The sequence below is a fragment of the Antennarius striatus genome, chromosome 5 (genome assembly GCF_040054535.1).
Source record: "Antennarius striatus isolate MH-2024 chromosome 5, ASM4005453v1, whole genome shotgun sequence".
In the NCBI taxonomy this organism is placed as follows: domain Eukaryota; kingdom Metazoa; phylum Chordata; class Actinopteri; order Lophiiformes; family Antennariidae; genus Antennarius; species Antennarius striatus.
This window is the reverse complement of record NC_090780.1, coordinates 14,711,306-14,732,422: the sequence shown is the minus strand read 5'-3', so window position 1 is coordinate 14,732,422 and position 21,117 is coordinate 14,711,306. Positions and strand designations below refer to the sequence as shown.

The following is a 21,117-nucleotide window of genomic DNA, read 5'->3' as shown; positions in this document are numbered from 1 at the left end:
ACAAAACAAATTCAGCAGGTGACACACTCCAGGTTTCTGATGACAATTCAATCATTTTTGTGGTACATTAAACTGTGATGGCATCAGACTTATGGTTATAATGCAGAGCAAACAAATACGAAGTGTAACAGAGTTTGAAAATAAATTTTTATTGTCATACATGGGCGCTCAGCAATAAAATACATTTAATAAAACCAGTGTGCACATGGATGAAATTGTAAATTGTATGGTAAGTTTGATTGTGAAGGTTATAAGTCATACACACCATAACCAAGCAGGGTACGCAACACACACACAGACACGCAAGCATCTCAGCCAAATCCAGTGCACCAGCACCTACATTGCACTAAATAGGACCAAGTATCTGTGTGTCATGTTCAGATATCATTGGATTTTGCCACAGCTCCTTGCAGGAGTTTATGATGTGCATAAACTCTTGCACTTTTTACTGAAATAAACCACTGTCGAGGCACGGAAGGTTTGAAATAATAGCTCCACACAGTCTGATGCAACCTCATACTCTTTCACCTTCAGGCATAAAACAAATGCAAGAGACAACTGAACTCCTGATTCCAAAAAGGAAAATATTTTACAATGCAGTTAATTCCATTAAAGCATACACATGTATCTAAAAGCAAAACTATGTACTATGTCATTCCTCTAAAGAACATTTAAAATAATTTACTTTACCAAATCAATTCAGTTATATCTGCAACACCAGACTATGATGACAAAATTAAAAAAACAACAACAACCAGAAAACATCACAGTATCACTTTGTACACCTTGTAGCACAAGGTCAACATTTCCATCTTTTACTTGTATAATGATTCAAGACATTGAGACCAAAGACTAGTGGATTTCATTTCATACCACAGTAGGTGCAGGCATGATGGGTTTTTAATTTACTTATCAATAACAAAGAACATTCCCCTGACCAGTTTACACACTAACCTTAAAGTTCTACAGAAAAAAATTAATAAATGAAAGCATTGCAAATTTACTTATTTTTCTACAGCAGAAAGACAATTTCATTGGAAATCAAGTTCAAATTTAAATCTGAATATAGACACAGATTAGACAAGCTACTACATAACAATTACCAAAATAACACTCAAAAGTGATCTCATGTTAAAACATTTGTCCTTACGCATGCCATCAAAACACACAGAGATAATGAATGTCACCAAGTCAAGTCAAGACAAAGGCAATAACATCAAGCATCACTTTCATCGGGTGACAATTCTGATACAGTAGAAAATCATATTTCTGCTCCACAGGACCCTCAGTCCAACATGCGTATTAAGGTCTCCACTGAAAAGATGATAATCTACAGAAACTGCACCCCATGTCGCCACGACATGCAGATGAACCTCTGAATTTGGCCTTGAACATTTGGCCACTGTTAAAACAATCAGCGTTTGAGACCAAAAGTCAGAGCTGAAACAGGGAAAACACCCAAAAACATTTTAAAAGACAACTTCCACATTTAACAATTCCAATCATGATGTGACACAAAGACATGTCATGATTGGTAAGGAAGGTAAATACCGGTGTTTACCTTCCTTAGTGATCACCAGCATCACTTGTAGACCAAGTTTCCCAAATTATGACGTCAACTGTATAATTACACATCCTAGATTTCCATAAAATAAATTGATAAACAAAAACAAACCAAAATTCAAAACTCAAATTAATTTACAGGCCAAAAATAACTAAGATACAAATCAAGTTTGCCTTGTCACTCTGAAACTTTCTTTCTCTCTCTCACACACACATTTCTCATTTATGAATGCATCATTCATTTCCTTTTATATATATATATATATATATATATATATATATATATATATAAAATTACACAAAGTGTTAATACCCTAACATTGCCTCTCTATCATCAGGCTAACGGCAACATTTTTGAGATTCTTTGCATTCTTTTCAAAGAATTTAAGGTCTATAAAATGTTAAGAGAATATGTGACAGTCTGCCAACTGAAATATATTTATCTGTATATTTACATATAATATTTACATGTTTACAGTTTTAGTTCACGTTGCACCGTTTTGTTTTTCTTGGGTTATTTTGGTGATCCTGGGGGAATGTTCTGTTCTTTGCCACTGCGTCTGCCTCCCCGCTGTGGGGAAAACAATTTGCCGTTACTCAGGCCTCTCTGTTGCTCCCGAGTCTTCAGGCTCCTGCCTGCAGCTCCGACTTTAACTTGGCCGTTCGCCCCTCTGAAGGATCGTAATGGTTGGCGAGGGGGACGGCAGTCTCTGGATTTAACCGGTTTGTCTGCAGCACACTTGGAGCAGGGCAGAGGCTCCTCAACCCGGTTCACCTTGAGTTCTTTCAAGGGCTGGCTGTGTGACAGCGCTGGAGGGGAGGAACAAGACTTCTGTGCTGGTGGTGGGTCCTTAACCAGCTTCTGACACACCTCTGCGTAGCTGAGCTTTCTGGAGACCTGGTTGAAAAAATGGTGGATGGAAATTAAATTAAATCAGTGAAGAAATTTAAAAGAAGACATTCACCATGATATTCACATCAAGGGTGTGTTTGTTTTAAGACCAATGATCCAAAACAGTAAAGTACCAATAGAAGAGGAATGGATTATGGTGGTGCAAAGTTTATGTGGATGTTTTAACATATTTGACCTGCTTTTTTCCTCTACACACAACAGTCATTTTAAAGTGGGTTAACACAAGTTTAATTCAAGGCATTAATCAAAGTTCTGTTACCTTTATTGTAGCTAATTGTGACATGAATAATGTTCACTTTTAACACCCGTGTTTATCTTCCTATTTCTAGTCAAAATGATGGCTATGAGAGAAAGTTTATTGAAATCTAAACAAAACGTAGTAATACAAGTTAAAGTTGTAAAGTGCAAGCTTTTGGAGGGCAGCAGGAAATACATATTTGATATCTCTCAATATCTGAAGGTTAGCCAATAGGGATTTCAGTGTACATTTTGTAGACTTAATACAATTTGCTACAATAAAAAAATCACGAATCAACAGGCTACATATAAGCCGATATCACCGATTTACAATGATACCCCAAAGGGCAGAACTTACCAAGTCTGATGTTGGGCTTGAGGAAGGTGACGCAGGCACTTCTGCAGACTGGCCGCAGATGGAGGGGGCAGATTCTGACGGTGTTGGAGAAGCAGACGGTGGGGGTGAAGAGACTGTCCCCTGTGGAGTTTCAGCCTTATCCTCTTCTTTTCCCACAGGAGATATACTGAAGTGACAGAAGTTAGAGCAGATGTTGTTTTCCATTCATACACACTTTTATTCACAGATGTTACAGAAGTAAAACTTACCTTGGGACTGTTGGTACCCCAGTCTGTGTTGTCACAGGAGCAGGTTTAGCAACCAGAGCAACACCATCAGATCTGCCCGTAACGTCTGCTGGGATGTTTGTGTGTTGGGTCTCGCTAACAACTTGATTCACCGTCTGAAATAACAGAGGATTTAAAATTATGATAGGCATCCATACACCTGTAAAGTAGAAGGTATCCAAGAGAACAAGACACCTACCTTAACCTTCAGACCACGAACGACATCAGAAAGGCGCATCTCTGGTGTCGTGTCTCCCTGTACGATGACTGAAGACCCCGGCAGAGGAGGAAAATTAGAGGCTGCAAGGTCAAACTTGGGCAAAGATGGAACCTTAATCTCCGTCTCAGGAACAGGCTTCTGCAATTTCATTACAGTTAAATTCAAAAGTGAGACAGAAGCCAGCATGTGAAGTGTATCATAAAAAATTTGACTAAAAGAATGTCTTCTGATAAGGAGATAAACTTCTTGGTCTATGAGTGAACAGATTGTTTGCGGTCTAGACATTGAGAAAAGGATTGACCGTGGTGTGTTCATCTTCTCTTTTCCTCCTTGTGCTTCTGTTGCCACTTCTTCTACAATGATGACAGATTACAACAATAGTTATTCAAAAGCACATCCAGTTCAATGCACATTAACCTGCTGTAGAATTTCCATTTCTACATTAACAAAAAAAGCAGATTACTATTCACTCACCTGCCCTGTCCCGCCCCATTCACATATCCAGTGGGCGAAGAGTCTTTAAAGCAGAAAGGAGTCACTAAAATGGTGCTATTTGGTGACCCTGAAGTCTGGAGAGACTGTGAACCCACAGGATCAGGAACTCCATCCGTAGAGGTCCCCAGAGAAGAAGGATGCATATCGCCAAACCCAGAATGACCGTTAACATGGTCGCTGGATGTACACAACGGACTCATACTTATTTCTGAATATCAACTCTACTACAACAAGCAAAATGATACTTTAGGCCTGTGCAAGTACATCAATAATACCAAAGTAACATAGGTAGAATTATGAGCTATATTTAACTATATAATAAGTTGCTTTATGATGTAGCATCACTAATGATCATTAGTCTTATATTTGCATCAATGAGTGATTTAAGCCAATGCGAATCAAATAAAATTCAATGGAATCTTATGACACATGCATTCATCTTAACTCACTGGCTACTACAACGATAAATGTCCAGAGTGTCGGAGAAAGTCGGCAGAAGACGTACCGGTTCTGGCTCATGTGTTGGAACATGACCTGATGTCTCTGCTCCCTGAGTGCATTGGAGTTTCCTTTGTAGGTCCTCGGACTGCTGTAACCATTCATGAATCTAGCATTGGGGAAGGGTGCCTAGATGTGACAAGAACATTGATAAGCCAAATTAACACAACTGTTTGATTTCTCTGGAAAAAGTAAGCAGTGAAGCTCAGAACATAAAATACAAAAACAACTTTTCTTGAGTTTAAAATGATTATTGATAATGAAAGGATCTCACCACTGGTGTTTCAAAGAAAGACATGAGCGATGGGTTCCAGGAGGAGGACACCACAGGGTACACAGGGTACTGCTGGGGAGGACTGTACACCTGCTGCATGTAGACTGCCGAGCCATACTGGGCCTGAGGTTGGGAGTGCTGTCTGTACATGTTTGAGTCCACACTGCCAAAGCCATTCTTACCAAAGAAGGTGTTAATGGCCTTTATACGAGCCTGTTGAGGAGAGGGGGGGGGCGTCAAAAATTAGGTATATTCTTCAGCAGTGAAGATGAAACAACACCAATACTGTAAGTACAATGAGTAGAGTTATTGATGAGTTATTCTCAAATCCCCTCAGATCTAAATCAACGGTCATCAGGCCATAAAACACTGCACTGACTAGGGGAGGGAGAGAGAGAGAGAAAGAGAGAGAGTGGGGGAAGGAGACAGCAAAGGCAAAGACGAGGGAGAGTTAAAGAGGATAAAGACGAGGAGCGCAGAGCTACAGCAGACTGAGAGAAGGCTTCAGATGAAACGAGTCCCAGCCAGCCACAGTGCTCATGGGTCCTTCCAAGCGCGATACTGATCATCACTGGGGGTCTAAACAGAACCATTACATCATGACCTCTTTTTTTTTATCATGGAGGACAAGGAAAGGCAAAGTCAAATAAAAGTCCAGCAGGAAAAAAAATTCTGTTGCCTATCTGAAAAGCAAAAGGTAAATTTCATAGTGCGATAACGGGCAATTTAAATGTCTAGAGATATGGGGTGTGCGAAAGTTCTGATATTCAACTCACTGCTTATCAAATCTCTGAACAAACAATTCCCAAGGGCACTCTTAAGGCTACGGCTTAGTCCAACAGACTAGTCTTGTGACTAGTGACAAGACAGCTGACAACACAACTAGTTTGGGGTCACACAAGACATCTCACATCTTGTGCTCAGTCCAGCAGTGTATTGCATTGCGTGCTCAATAATAAAGTTTAATACTGTAATGTATTTCTGAACTCACCATAATTGGTTTTCCCTGGAACATTTTCACTTCCTCTCTCAAGTATCTGAAAGCCTGAAGAGAGAATGGAGCAGAATTATTTATTAACTATGCCACAATTTCCAGACAATAAGCCACTACTTTTTTTCTTTTTTTTTTTACAAGCTTTGAATCCTGTGGCTTAAACAGTGATGTGGCTAATTTATGGATTTTTTTAACGTGCTAACGTGTTTCATTCCACCAACGCATTAAGTCTCGTCACATCCGCTCAATGAAATCACCAAGCAGGTCACAGTGGACCAATGAGACTGTCTGAATGACATCAAACACACTCACACTGAATAGACTGAGAAAGTGTGTGACGTAATAATTTTGAGACTGTTAATTCTGACACTGAAGAAGATTACTTTAGTAGTTTTAGTGTGCAGGAGGAAGATGAGCATAGTGAGCAATGACTTTTACTAGTAGGCCACTGTATTTTTTAAACCAACCATGTTAACAATATATAGACAAGTGCAGCCTTTTTAATATGCACAATTTTTTTTCTTTTTAAAGTTATTTGACGTGATCTATATTTAGGTGTGCTCAGTAGTCCGGAAATCTCTGTCATTCCTTGTAAAACTGAATTCTGTTCATATGTTCAGTGGTCATAACTTCATTAATTACATCCCGCAAAGTGGTGATGTAATTGTCAGTGTTCGTGTGTTCCTCTGTTCGTCCGTCCGTCTACCAAATATCTTTACAACCGGCGTTGCAGATAGAAAGATGAAAGAAAAAGCACATTACTCGGGCAGCAAAGGGGATAAAATGAGATGATGACCTTAACTTTGAGAAAAATAGGTCAAGGTGAAATTTCAACTTTTGTACATTTTTTTGCTGCATATCTCAGGAACCGAATAAGACAGAAAGAGAAAACGAAAGGCGTTATATTTATGGAGGCAAGGGGATGAAAATTATATCACAACCTTGACCTTGAAAAACTAGGTCAAGGTTAAATTTTCACTTTTATACCTCTTTAGGTACACATCTCTGAAACCTGATGAGATATAAATCACAAAACAAAAAGCAACATTTTCAGGAAGCCAGAGGCACAAAAATGTGTAGGTCAGGGTAAAATTTTGATTTCAGGGGTGTCGTGGGATGTTGCAGTCTCTGACTGCCATGTTCGCACAGACTGAGATAGAATTTCTGCAGTAAGTCATGAAACAAAACCTTGTGTGCATCTACCCTGAAAATAATGTTCAGCAGCATGTGCAGGTGAACTATTGCAAGCCAAACCACAGTGTTAAGTCTTTGACACACACTGAGGTCATAGGATCACCTTAGCTTTAACTTGGTGGAACCAGAGAAAGAACTACGGCTGTCAGGAACTGTAGTCATTTGACACCTACAGCAAGGTGGAGCTTGCTACCACCATCCTCAAACATGTTGTTTGTGGATGTTATGTTTTAACGGTGAAACTATGGGAGGACATACAGCGTGCCGTATGACACATGCAGACAATAATCAATGTTCAGTCACTCTTGTGTCACTGCATACAGGAGGGACACCCAAGGCTACATGGGATTTCTTTTGCATGTGTGTAATAACTATTACTGTAATCATTTGGATTGCATACTTTTGATAACTACAGATGACTTTTCATTTTCATGACTTTTCAAGTATAGAAATAAAGTAGACAAGACATCAATATGAAAGGACAAAAATATACTGTAGTTGCTGTTGGATTTTAAATGGCACAATCTTTGTTTTACCAAAATGTAACATCACCAACTGGGCCATGTTTTGGGATGAATGGCACAGCAGAATAAGGCTGTTAGCAGCACTGGTGCTGGGAAAAAAAAACCTTAACATGATCAACAAGATTATTTCTTAAAATGAGTCATCCTGCTCCAAGCTCCTAATAAATAATGTTCACCTCATCAGAAGGTATTTTTCTTAATCAAAAATCCCTGGCATGTATCCAGCTGCTGTCAACGACCAAAGAGCAGCGCAATTCCGAGGCTGAAATGGTTCCATACCTAACTAGAACCAAGGCAATGTGTTTTTGTTTCATCTTTCTATCTGCAACAGTCGTGAAGATATTTGGTGGACAAACTAAAGAACGGACGGACGAACATTGACAATCACAATACATAACCGCTTTGAAGAAGGATGTAACTTGTTACCTGGTGGTAGAAGTGCTCATAAAAAGTTAAGAACATTATACAGTACTTGTCTAAAGGTGTGATAATCAGGTTCATGCCCCCCTAGGGTTCTCCAGGCAAAAAATACAGTATAAATTTCCCACAAATTTCCCCCTATGGGACAATAAAGGATTATTATTATTATTATTATTATTATTATTATTATTATTATAGACAAAAAAGAAACCAGGCCTCACTACACAGCAGCACAGAAGAGCCCATAGACAGTTACTAAAAGTATATCTGCCAAAAGTAACTGACTGACATCCCACCAGTAAAAATAACACGGTTATATAATTCCAATACTTTGTAAGATTAGAAAACAAGGGAAAGGGAAAGACTGTTTTTAGTTTCAAAATGGTGCCTGCGCTCAGTATTAAGAGAAGGCTGCTTTTTGTTAAGCAAATTGAGGCAGCGGGCTGGCTAGTCCAGAACACATGACAGTAGTTTACAACGCAAATGTTAACATTCACCACTTCACAAGACAAACAAATTTCTTAATGTAACAAAACTTAAATAATTAAACTATCATGAAACATATTGAACAGTAAGACTGATCAATTGTTATACAAGTAAAACAAGCAATTTTAATGGGGGATGGTCGAAAATGGAATTTAAAATGCCACTAGAAAGTGACATAATTGCCCATGAATTTACATTGCCTTGCAAAGGTATTGCCCCCCCCCCCCCCCCCAAGAACTTTTGACGTTTTGCCACATTTCAGGCTTCCAGTTTTTTTATTTGTAAACACAATATAAAATGTTGAATACATTTGGTTCCACTTCACGATTGTGTCTCACATGTAGTTGATTCTTGAAAAATAGTTTCAGTTTGTTATCTTTAAGTTTGAAGCCTGAAAAGTGGCAAAATGTCAAAGAGGCTTGGGGGGTGGCAATACTTTCGCAAGGCACTGTACATTTCTGAACAAATGACTGCAACACATTTTAAAGGTTGAGTCAAACGTCGGCACCTTCAGTTAACACTTTACTTTTTACTATTTGTTATTCTGATACAGTCTACTGTATGTGGCAGTGCTAGACAGAAGAACTACAAATGACTACAGGGTAAAAAAAAAAAGTGACATTTCAGTTCACTTTCTCCTGAAAAGACAAACAGTTATTTCTCTGTAGGATAATGTCCATTTTAATGGTGTAACACTTAATGAGGTAGGTGGTGAAAACAAGTGGTTTATGGTCATGGCACTGCCGTCACACAGATTACATTTTACGACTTGGGAAAAACAAGACAGGAGTTTCTATCGAAATTCTGATTGTAAAATGTTTCATTCAATTTTTCTCACGCCCACAGCAACATTTTTATTTGTTCTGTTCAATGAACTCTACCTGTGGATACAGCCTGTTTTGTATATCTTATTGTTTTCTTTAAAAGATCCTGTTCTACGTTAACTGCTTTTCCAACAAGATATACACAACTTTTATTAAATTTTGTATGGTAGATATTTTCATTATACTTTCACTTAACCTGCACAAGTGACCATTGTCCAATGTAAAAGTTGTGGTGAATGAATGACAGCTGTAGGATTGAGTGCAATTTATCAAGAATATATTCCAGCTCCTCTTCACCCTGAATGAGGTCACCCTCTCTAAAATCTGAGAATTTATCAAAATTGCGTGAAAATTTTAAAAGGTTAAATTACATGCAAGTTTCTCATTGAAAGTATAAATGATGACTATAGAGCTGAATGGCAAGCTGTCAGACTGAACTATCGATTCATCTATTTGGGGAAGGTTGTGAAATTTGTAATATTTTGCCAAATATGAGATGCATGAATAACAAATTCAAATAAGAAACTAAGTCTTACTGCACTTACATATTAATACAATAATATGCATACACAGTAGCACAACGTGTTCTCAGAATATGTTTCTGCTTTGTAAATATGGAGACGTACCTGCTGCGCATCCACGTCTGATCGAAAGGTTATGTACCAGTTGCTGTTGTGGGCAAACTCAGCACTGAGCACTTTTGGACAATTGTCACTCTTAAAAAGAGCCTCCACTTCCTGTAAAAGAGATGTAAACACCATTAAAAATGTTCGCCTTCAGCAATGAACTCATACAGTCGTAGGCAAGGAGCCATGACACAAGAACTACAATTATCGGAACCACATTTTTTAATTTTTAGATGGAGGGAGTAGGTAGTGCATCATATAATTTAAGTGTATGAGCTTAGCATGTACTATCAAACTTTACCTCAACTGGTGTAGTCTCTGGCACCTCTCTCAGAATAATGATGCAGCGACTGTGGTTTGGCCTGACTTTCTCTCCATTTTCATCAACTTGCACCATGGGAGAAGCTGTAACAAAAAGTGTTCACCATGTTGAAGAAACTGACCCCTCCTGCACATACACCTGCATAGCATTCTGAACCAGAATATGCTTATTTTGCCATGCATCTGTAGCATTTCATTTTTGTTTGAATAAAAAAGCTACAAACACTTTGAATCATCAGTGCAGATGAAATAATTTCAAACATGTATGAAATCGTGAGTATGACCGTATATAAAAGCTACTGCTTTGATCTATCAAAGCTACTGCTATGATCTATGAAAGTAGGTCGGAGCACTAACTTTGATCTTTGACCTATGCAAGTAGGTCAAGGTAAAATTTGGAATTCAGGGGTGTCGCCTGATGTTGCAGTCTCTGACTGCATTGGTTCTTGTTTTTATTAGTGACTGGTAATGCTGAGTGACGGAGTCTAAATACAGGTAGTCCTCAATTTACCAACACAATTGGTTCTGAGAGGTTGTTCGTAATCTGGATTGTTCATAAATCGTTATTCATTAAATTTCAATTTATAATCACAATTTGAGGTCATTTAAATGCCATTACTACTCTAAATGCAAAAGTACTATTCGCTAAGACGTCTCAAAAACAATCACAGGATATAAAAACAACACATTAACAACATAAAATACTGAAGTACCATAATGTAGTTTTAACTTATCTACCAAGCTTTAAGCCACTGCGGTATTCCATTGCACTTCCTTGTATGACGCGCTGATGCGCTTCCTGATAATCTTAAGTCCAATACAACACTTTATGATTGATTACTCTGTTTCATTTCCATTTAATTTCTCAGATAACTCAAACAATAGTTAGCATCAAATAGAAAAACATTAAGAGTACAGCATCGTTTGGTTCTTACAGGCGGGCAACCCCTTCAACAATTAAAAAAAAAGAAAGAAATAACAAGCAGGTTGGGATAGTTTTCTCACAGGTAGCCTATTGTCTACATTATAGGCACTATCTTTCAAAATGACCCGAACTGTCGGCAGTCTCCATGTTGGTGAACGTCCCTATGAACATAAATATATTGCGTTTGTTTGCTGCTCAGAAGTTTGCAGAAAAGTGGATAAATCAAGGATTAAACACTGCAGATGATTCACCAACAGGAAAACCAAAAAAGGTCAGGTGACCTTTTCTCCAGAGCAGAACAAACTATTCACTTAGTCTGATATTTGCTGAGTTATTTTGACATGACGGGAGAAATCTGAATCTATGGGGTGTTTAGGTTACTTTGCCCGGCGTGGGTTGCAACAGAAAGGGGAACTACAGTAGTCGGACGTGGTGAAGTGCAGCTGTTCGTATCTACGAATGTTTGTAAGTCGGCTGTTCAGACCTTGAGGACTACCTGTACAATCTTCAGATATTACATGCATCTGCATCGGTACCTTGCAGAACGTCCTTTATCAGATCCAAGTCTGTGGTGAGAGCTTTGACGTCCTCAATGCAAGCAATGGTCCAAATGGGAACAAAGTGATCACTGTCCATTTGTGAGATCAGGTACAGGTCCTTGGATAGGTTTTCTCTGCAGACACCCAAAATCAACATTGAACTAAAAACTAAAATACTGTAATAATTCTACAGTTGTGCACCAGCTTTGATGAACTAAAAGACATTCTGACTCATTTCACATTGAAATTCTAATGGAAAAGAATAGTTAAAACATTTCTCCTATTCATCATGTATGAATTGCTTGATACTTTCATGGTTTAAATACTGTAAGTCCTCCCAACAGTTCAAGTACTTTGTGGTGGTTTATGTAAAACCAGTACAGGTGTGCTGATAAAAAACGTATTTCACAGTTCAAACTGGTCTGTCTATGCTGCAGAAACAAGCACAATTTGTTTATCTGTAGGAGCTATTAGTTAAAATAAAATTCTTTCAAAGTTATGCTGTACACAGATTTTGTTGTCTACTATGCAGATAATCATTACTTTTGTTAAACTTAGATGGCATTTTGAGAGGGTGGCCAGAGAGGTTCTCCGACTGAAACAATGCTACAACTGCTCATCTGTTGACATTAAATTTTCCCAAGCTACAGCACCATAACTACTGTATACTGTGGCTTCTTTAAGGGCAGCATGTATGGTTCTATAAAAAAACATGTCACACCATTGCAACTCAACTCAAAATAGTTAAAAAGATCTGAAGCAATTCTGAACTACTTACCTAGAAAAGCAGAACTCCAGCTGTCTCTTCAGTGATTCTCTTAGGCTTTTCTCAGACAGTGGTTGATTCTCTGAAACATAATCCTCGACTGCTGATGTGAAGTGTGGCTCATAAACTGAATAGCTGGAGTCAGGATGGTCCACGCCATTCACAACGCCTTCTGAAAGTACGGGAGTATGGCTAGCTTCGCCGTCCACACATTCAGTGTTCAATTCTTTTTGTTCTGAAGATGGCATATTCAAGTTTACTAAAAAAAAAAAAAGAGACAGAACGCAACATGTGAAAGAATTGTCTTTAGATAGCAACATCTAATTCATTCATTCATTTTCTGCCGCTTCATCTGCTGTAGCGGGTAACAGGGAGCTGGAGCCTACATCTAATGTTCAAAACAATTCTTTTCAACTTAACCAAAGCAACAATGATTTCCTAATCTGCAGTATTCCTGGTTAATATAAAATTACATTTTTCATACATCATATTTGTCCTCACACTTTCCAGCTGTACCGCTGGAACAGATACACCCGTATTTTTTAAATTAACATTTAATAAACATGGAAAGACAAATTTACTTAGGAAAACTTTCACTGCACAGAGAACTGAAGACATTTGTACCATCTGTCATGTCAGCAGTAGGAAGGTATGTTAAAGGATTTTCATGATTTTGACCCTCATGCCATTCCGTCCATTCTGGGACGTCTATCTGATGGTTCGGCATCTCCTGCCACACTTTGGCATTGGGGTTCAGACCTCCTCCCTTTGTGGTAACCTGTGGTACAAAAATGTATAGATAGATAGATAGATACTTTATTAATCCCGGAGGAAAAGTATATCACAGCATATAAACTCGACATCAGATTGAAATGCATTAACTCAATTTACCCCCATGTTTCACAACTTGGATACATCCTCTGATCTGGACTGAAACAGCACAGACTAAAATATCTAAAACTACACTTAATGTTTATTCTGAATTCTATTTTGCGCTCTTATCTGCTGTTTCTACTACACTACTCAGGTTCTGAAACAATAGTCTCCATTGTGCATTGTGCATACAGTAGATTAGGACTGTTGTTGTAGTTTTGTTTTTCTCATATGTTTGATTGTATTTACATTTTTAGCTCTTAACTTTTACATTTTAGGGTTTCAAGAGAAATGCAATTTCAGTTCTTGGTATGTGTACACATGTAGCAAAACCAACAATAAAGATAAGTTTGAATTTTACAATAAAACTGTAGCTGAAAGTGGCAGAAAATCAAGATGCTGATTCAGCAGCATGATGACTGTCACTTGGACTTAGGGCTTACTTTGAAATGCGGAGCCTGATCTCACAAGTCCACAGAAGCAATTTTGAGGAAGCACCTCTCTGTGAGTTGGTCATGGTGGCCTCACAATCTCCAGGGTCTGATTGTCCCAAACTCACGTCTGAAACCACTCAGTGATCTTCACAGTCCGCAGCTAAAGGCATGAATGAAGTTCCACAGTGATCATATACTGTAAGCCGGCTTTCCGTTTATGGAAGGACTGGACTGACTAACTCGCTCTCTGGGTGGGGAGTTCTCATTGGCTCCCTCACCACTCTAACCCCGCCTCTTTCAAGATCACGTGGAGCATAAACATGGCGCAAATCCCCACGAGTTGCCCTGCGACTTCAGTACAACAAGGCAGAGTACACAGTGGACACTACATGTCGTCCTTTGAAATATTGAGTCTCCGGCCCGGTCACTAATATTAAAGCAGTATATTTCTGTAAATGTCGCCACCTTTTAGTCCAATCTGTTTATAAAGCACAAGATTGCGAATCTTCCGCGTTTGAATGAATCTACGGAGCGTGACTGCCGGGGTCGTCGGGAAATCAGCACATGGTTCCGACGTCCCCATCCTACTCTACCCTAAAAGGGAGAAAATTGTTTTACAAAATCATGCCAACAAGATACGATTCTTGATTCGCTGCGTTGATAGTCCACGGATTACTGAGTCAAAGTTCGAACTTTTGGTGGCTGTGGCGCACAGCAATGACCTTTATCACACTTAATAGCATTTAGCTACAATTGTGTAACAGCTAACGTTTGACATGTGTTATAACTGCTAAACATAAGGGGATTCGTTTTTACAACCAATATATAGTTGAATTGTAAATTTGGCGACATATAACAGTAGTTTTCCATTTAAAATATTATTACGTTTTATGCTCCAACATATTTTTACTAGCTAAACCAAGTCTTCGTGTCTTTAGCGACCTAGCTTAAGTTGGGACAAGTCAAAACGTCCTTTCTCCACACTACTGAGCTGGTTTTTGTCACTGAATAATTTATCAATGTCCTAAAAATTGAAATATGTGGTTAAGATGCTGAACAACGACCACAAAATAACACACAACTCAACCAGTTACAGTGTAGTAACTTAAAGCAGCTCCGTCCAACAGAACGAGTCAAACCGGAGTAAGGACACAAACAGGTTGTTGAGCTAGCGAGAACAAACTTCAGGCCCACTACTTACCATGCTTGTTTGATCCTCGTCTTCTTGTAATGCCTTCTTGAACTCCTAGAGATTTAACTGGCCTGATTAATTAAATCCCTTCCGAATGCTTTCGCCGTTCAGTTGCTGGCCGTCCTTCAGGCGGACTGTCGTCGCTTTCTTTGCTGAGTTACCGTCTCCTCGGTAACGCTCTGCAAACGGCAGAACGAGCTTCTGCAAACAGCGCGACCTCCGCAGAGTACAACTTACAAACACCTTCTAGTTTCTACAATAACTTCCCTTTTCACCGTTATTACTAAAAAAGTTTTTAAAAAAAAGAAAAAAAAAAAGATCCCTATCAGTAAAACGTGTCCCCTGCTCGGAGCCTCTTCCAGCCGTACAGCATCACCCAAATGACAGCTGCCTGCTCGGCCACCGTCCGTCGCTCCGGCTGCGCCTCGCCTCCACCTCCAGCTGCCTCCACCTCCACCTCCAGCTGCCTCCACCTCCACCTCCAGCTGCCTCCTCCTCCAGCTGCCGTGTTCACACTGCAGTGTTATCAGATATTGACTGCAAACCGACATTACCGTCGCTCGGGGCGGTGCTGCACCGGGGAGATTGACTCAAGTTTCGACTGACAATGCGAATAAACCCTTAAGATTCCTCTACAGCAGTGACGTCAAAGTCATTTTAACCGAGGGTCACATCAGCATCATGGCTGTCCTCAAAGGGCCAGATGTAACTTATACATGTAACTAAAGGTAACTCACTGTAATGTAACGTAGATGTACCTGCCTGTACTCCTTAATGTTAAATAACTGACTTTATTACTTATTCAAATTACAAACATTAAATATTCTCTTGAGACCCAGGAGGATATCCTGGGTCTGTTTGGTTCTGTTTTGCACTGAAAACAGAACCAAAAAACGTTTGCTTGTTGCTCTGTTATAACAAAAATTCTATTGTCAGGTAATGAAACCCATAGAACTCCATCAATCAAGGATCAAATTATCCAAGCGAATAAAGAAAAATATCATCAAACAAGTTAGGACATAAACATTTTATCAAAATGTTTTTTATCAGAGTTAAAATGGGCTAAATTACTGCGAAATGTTGTTTCTGGTCAAAGCACATTTTTGACCTATTTATTTTTAGACACTCTGACCTTGCCATGTTCTCGCGGGCCAGATAAATAGATCTGGCGGACCACATTTGGACCCCAGACATTGAGTTTGACACATGTGCTCTACTGTCTCCATATTGTTAGTATTGTTGTCTAGCTGACTGGAAAGGTCTTTAACTCATGCATCTAACTATAAAACAATTCCTGGTCAATCCAGTTTAAAATGCTTGCAGCTAAATGTTTTATAAATTGTGCTATAAGAGCGACATTGCAATGATCCGATGTTCCTGCCATTACTATGGTGTAATGGGTGTGCTGAATACTCCAAATGCAAAGTATGATTTTCAAAAAAATATTTATTTCAACATACTATTAGCATTTTCTTCATGTTTTATGGTAATGTTTGTTACAAAAAGGTGCTAGTGTACCTGTATAATTTTATTCCAGTTTACACCAGATTTAACAGCAATCGTCCTGCTTGCTACTCTCAATAAAGCTCATGTGATGTCCGCGCCATTCCTGATCATGCAATATAGTAAGTTTGGCATAAACCCCACCAGCAGGTCCGCCTTAATATAAGTTAAAGTTGAATCCAATTCATTTGGGTTTTTACATTTCACATCTGCAAACAGGTCAGCTACAATAAAAATTTTGTTTTATAACCAAAATAGGATGACTAGTATTATTTGGAGGATTTCTTTTGTCCGGTTGTATTTTTAAACCTAAATCCTGATTTTTATTGCTGAGTGAACACAAAAATTCACAAACAAGTCCAACGTGGTACATGACAATGATTTTGTATTTATGAAAGGAAAACTTTTTTCTATTGTACTTAGGGGTCTTGGTGGAAGTATGCACTTTGAGTTTTGCTTTATTTGAATTTGAGTAAGAGTCAAAGAGAAATAAGAGTACCATTGAACTCATGGCTGTGGGATTCATTGCTATGACTCAAGGAGCCTGGTTTTCTTGTTAAATGTAGGTGTTCACAAGTCATTAGCTAATCTGTCCTGAGGCAGGTATTACCATAGAGATAGAGGTGTATTCGCATTAGCCAACTTCAAAATTTAGGCAAATATTAAGATCAACAGTTAAGCTTTATTTTTCACATTGTGAGGAACTTAAATTTTCATACTTTGTCACATGGAATCAACACTGAGGCTTTGTTTGAGTCTTGGGACGGAGACCTAGTGCAAGTGTGGACTGAACCTGTAATGAAGATATATTTGTAGAAATAGTTATGAGATTAGAACTATTTGCACAGCATCCTCTATGCACTAAGTACATTTTTACTTAAACTTGCAGGCACAGCTTTTATTGCTGATTACACTTTTGCTCCAGTTTGCAGAACTGTACACAGACTTGACAGCCTTAGAAAAGAATTCATAGTTATTCATAGTATATGCTGTAATAACAGTCATCCTTACAAAAAAATTGTAAGTAGGACTTAAACTCATGTGAAGACATTCATATTTATTGTAACGGACCCCACTGAAGAATACGCATTAAACATACATGGTCCTTGAATGCACGGTGACCTTTTTAATTATGCAGACATGTTGGACACCCACTTAGTTTAAAACTGACCAAGTACAATACTTTTCCCACAGAACAACAGCCAACTTCTTTCCAGGTGACAAGATTAGACAGAAAAGAAAAAAAAATCATTAACCGGTCATTTTCTAGTCCCGAAACAACATATGCTTATTTTGTGTGCAAATGTAAAAATTCCACTCCAAACACTAAGACTTCAACTGGTGTCCTCATTAAGCCTTGGTGGTTCCAGACAGCTGGGATGTCTGCTGACTCTGTTGCAGTTGCTGGAACTTCACGTTCATTACATCAACTACAGCTGCAAGAATGAAAACAAAGTAAAAAATGCAGTATATACTACATTCTGCATGGAAAAGGTTATTGCTGACAGCCTTTAACATACTTTCCTCTCAGAATTCATGTAAATTTCTAGTTTGCAGTTATGAAGTCAACTGTAAAGAGCAATTCTATAGCCAAAAATAAACACACTACTGTTAAAGTATACTGATATTTCACCGTAGGCAAATCCTCTGACAGGTGCGGTTATTATTCAATTTGGTAAAAATTGCACAGGATTTGGCTCATCTTATCCAGTGTTTGTACCAAGATAAAGAAGATTGTAACATAACAATATGTGGCTTGAATTTCATAAAAAGGAATTACATTTAATAATTTAAAAAAACCCATTAAGGATATTGAGACAAAGACAAATGCAGCACTGCTTACCTTGTTTCATGGCACATTTTTCCTGAAGGGCTGGTTGTATTTTCTCTATCTGCTTTGTAAGGAAGTCTATTTTGCGTTTGAAGAATGCCTTTGAGTCTCCCACTTTCTGTAGATGCAGACAAATTTAAAGTATAAATAAAAATATTCTACAAACTCTTTAATTGCTGCATCAGTAGTAGATATTCAAATGTAGATATAGTTGCCTTTTCCACATAGTATCCTGTCCCTATATCCACCAAAACATTTTCCACATCATTTAATGATCCAGGGACATACATCTGAGAAGAAATGTCAAGGACGAGTATATATAGATATCCAAAACAAATAAATTTACACACAACATCAAATGCTTGTTGTTATACAATAGTTAGGATACAGAGCTGGTCATTGGCACAAGCAATTCTTTTCCTGTAAAAGAGGAGAGAAAAAGTGTTTCATTCAGTTTATAGTTTTAAAATTCACTGGTATTTCCTTCATGAGAGTGTGGCTGATGATAAATTATGGTCAATATTTTCAAAAAATAGAAGGGGGTGTAAATGGCTTAGTGAGACACAGATTCCTGAAACGAACACTCACCTTTATTGTTTTTATTCAGGACGTTCAAACTCTCTTTTGCTTCAACATACTTGGATTGGACAACTTTGAGCTGACTTATTGAAGACGTCAAGAACTCAATCTCCTGCAAAGCATAAGAATTACCAACAAAATGAGGGAAGAGTCAATAAACAATAAAATAAAATAAATCCATTAACTCCATGTTATACCATACCTGAACCGTCAGAATTAACGCTGATTCAAACACACAGATTGTTGAATAAAAAACAAACAGTGAAGTCTTGCACTTTGAATTACTGTTAAATTCAGTAATCGGGTGAGGGATGGACAATGCTAACCAGTTTCACACCGAATGGGCCGTTAGCATCGGACGTGCTGGCTAGTTACCTGTCCTCTTGTTTCCGTCAGCATTATCACCCTCACAAAGCCGACACTTACAGGCATCATCACAACAAACATATAATAATAACAACCTCTCTCTCACCTGATCAAGCTGGCTTTTCAGTCCCTCTAGTTGAGGCAGGGAGAGGTCTGTGAGATTGGCAGCCATGTTGACAGCGTGACGGTAATCGACCCTTCGTGTTTGTGTTTCCGGTTGCTGGAGCTGGGCTGTCATTGGCTGAAATATCGCCCCCTCGTGGACAAAACACAAGCTGCACCAGCTCCGTCAACGCCTTTTAATTAAGTATCTCATTCATCAAAATGACTTGATAATCCCTTTGTTATCTAAATCCACTGGTTTGGAACAACCAGTTTTAATGACTCTAAGGATACAATCTTTTTCTCACCTTATCAAATCAAATCAAATCCGCTTTTATTCGTCCACACAATGGGGAAATTATGTTTTCCACTCCAGTTTTTTTGTACATGCATATATATACTGTATATATGTGTTAGTCAGAATACACACACACAAATATCGTATACACACCAAATGTACACACAACACACACTAGGGGCCTGTAGGCATGCAGTTAATGACAACTAGCACAAGAGAGGTGGAGGGACGGGTCGCGACTTGGGGGGTGCGCCCCAATGCGCAGCTTGCGGGGGGGACGGCGCCTTGCTCAGGGGCGCCTCGGCAGTGGCTGAGCACCTCCCACTGTCAGCTCGCACTCCGAGGATGTCTGGCTGGAGTGGGAATCGAACCGCCGATGGCTGGACGCTGTCTGGTCCCAAGACATCTGCTCTACCGCTGAGCCACTGCCGCCCCATATATTCATATATGTGAAATAAATGAATTTGTTTAATGGGCATGTAAATGATGCATGTCAAAGAATTAAACTGATTTTGTTTTCGAAATACTGTACATTGTTATCATCAAAAGAAATTTCTGTTAATTAATGTAACTAATGTAAACTTAAATATGGATCTAGAACTATCCAGATGTATGACATTACCTTTTTCTTGAAAGGGGTCATATGTATTGGTCATGGTACCATTTTGGAAAAGGGTAGAAACATGACACTGTCACCATTCTGTGGCTGTATTGTGATAGGGATAGTCAAATCTCAGACCTTCTGGTTATGTAAGGGCACTGGAAAAGTCGATCAAAATAAATAGGGCTCTGTGGAACAGAGGGAAGGAGGAAAATCTGTATTACATTAGGACAAAAATGAAGATCGTCTATTGGCTCCTAACATTATTAGATTTCATTTCAAAAATGTCTGTAGACTCCTCGAGACTTCAAGATGGATGTTGGATCAATCAGTTGTAAAACCTTAACAGAACAATTACCATTCATTTGCCAAAATGCAAGTGACTCAAGGGCCGAAAAAGCCTTCCTCATAAAAAATAACAATTGGTGAATTCATTTCACTTTTGATATAGAAATTTTTGCATGAACAAAAGTTGTCTAAAACTAAGGGAAAATAATACTTCTTCAGATCTTATGAGGTGCTGATAGACCAGCTAGAGCACATATTACATTGTAAGCCTCCAAAATGATAAGAGATGTTAACTAGTGGCATTATATTTGTCATGCATCGGTGCCATTAACACAAATGCATAATCTCAGAAAGACCTTAATGGAATTTCTTCAAATTTAGCACAAATAGTTACTTGAATTTAGGGATCTGCTTAGATTTTAGAAGTCAAAGGCAGTCAAGGTCACTGTGATCTCACATGAGACTCATTCTCATAGTTTGTCTCCTCAGTGTCTTCAGGGAACTTGGATGATTAAATAGTTCAATTTAGAGTAATCTCTAATATCTGGATGTTAGGCAGGATCCAACTTGTTCCTACATTAAATTTGTTCATAATGATCATAAGTGA

The 21,117-nt window shown here is 38.6% G+C and overlaps 2 protein-coding genes across 5 annotated transcripts; both read right to left on the bottom strand.

Annotated features, from left to right (window-relative positions):
* Window positions 1–139: 139 nt before the first annotated feature.
* larp4ab (La ribonucleoprotein 4Ab) lies at window positions 140–15,308 on the bottom strand. Of its 4 annotated transcripts, none has more exons than XM_068315238.1 (15): window positions 14,952–15,308; window positions 13,068–13,221; window positions 12,456–12,702; window positions 11,675–11,811; window positions 10,194–10,297; window positions 9,893–10,003; window positions 5,816–5,869; window positions 4,825–5,037; window positions 4,558–4,679; window positions 4,032–4,229; window positions 3,859–3,910; window positions 3,537–3,695; window positions 3,320–3,453; window positions 3,072–3,237; window positions 140–2,461 (listed from the first exon to the last, which is right to left on the bottom strand). In XM_068315238.1, the coding sequence occupies exons 1-15, from the start codon at window positions 14,952–14,954 to the stop codon at window positions 2,078–2,080; spliced, it is 2,238 nt and encodes a 745-aa protein (XP_068171339.1). In that variant the 5' UTR covers window positions 14,955–15,308; the 3' UTR covers window positions 140–2,077. The 4 variants fall into 4 exon arrangements, with proteins under 4 accessions (XP_068171339.1, XP_068171340.1, XP_068171341.1 ...); XM_068315239.1 differs by having other exon boundaries at window positions 3,859–3,907; XM_068315240.1 differs by having other exon boundaries at window positions 12,456–12,678.
* A 2,174-nt stretch (window positions 15,309–17,482) lies between these two features.
* On the bottom strand, window positions 17,483–19,429 carry pfdn5 (prefoldin 5). The gene is made up of 6 exons (XM_068315584.1): window positions 19,328–19,429; window positions 18,865–18,967; window positions 18,665–18,696; window positions 18,492–18,566; window positions 18,289–18,394; window positions 17,483–17,881 (listed from the first exon to the last, which is right to left on the bottom strand). Exons 1-6 carry the CDS (start codon window positions 19,391–19,393, stop codon window positions 17,796–17,798), a joined length of 468 nt encoding a protein of 155 aa, XP_068171685.1. The 5' UTR covers window positions 19,394–19,429; the 3' UTR covers window positions 17,483–17,795.
* Between the last annotated feature and the right edge of the window lie 1,688 nt (window positions 19,430–21,117).

What these genes read in the sequence shown, in the direction of transcription:
- larp4ab (XM_068315238.1), bottom strand. An exon ending in CAGAGACTACACCAGTTGAG is followed by an intron (nt 10,004 to 10,193) that starts GTAAAGTTTGAT and finishes TCTCTTTTACAG; the next exon opens with GAAGTGGAGGCTCTTTTTAA. An exon ending in CAAGCCCAACATCAGACTTG is followed by an intron (nt 2,462 to 3,071) that starts GTAAGTTCTGCC and finishes TTTTTCAACCAG; the next exon opens with GTCTCCAGAAAGCTCAGCTA.
- pfdn5 (XM_068315584.1), bottom strand. Translation starts at nt 19,393, where the DNA reads ATGGCTGCCAATCTCACAGACCTCTCCCTGCCTCAACTAGAGGGACTG. An exon ending in TGAAAAGCCAGCTTGATCAG is followed by an intron (nt 18,968 to 19,327) that starts GTGAGAGAGAGG and finishes TATGCTTTGCAG; the next exon opens with GAGATTGAGTTCTTGACGTC. An exon ending in CAGGATACTATGTGGAAAAG is followed by an intron (nt 18,395 to 18,491) that starts GCAACTATATCT and finishes CTGCATCTACAG; the next exon opens with AAAGTGGGAGACTCAAAGGC.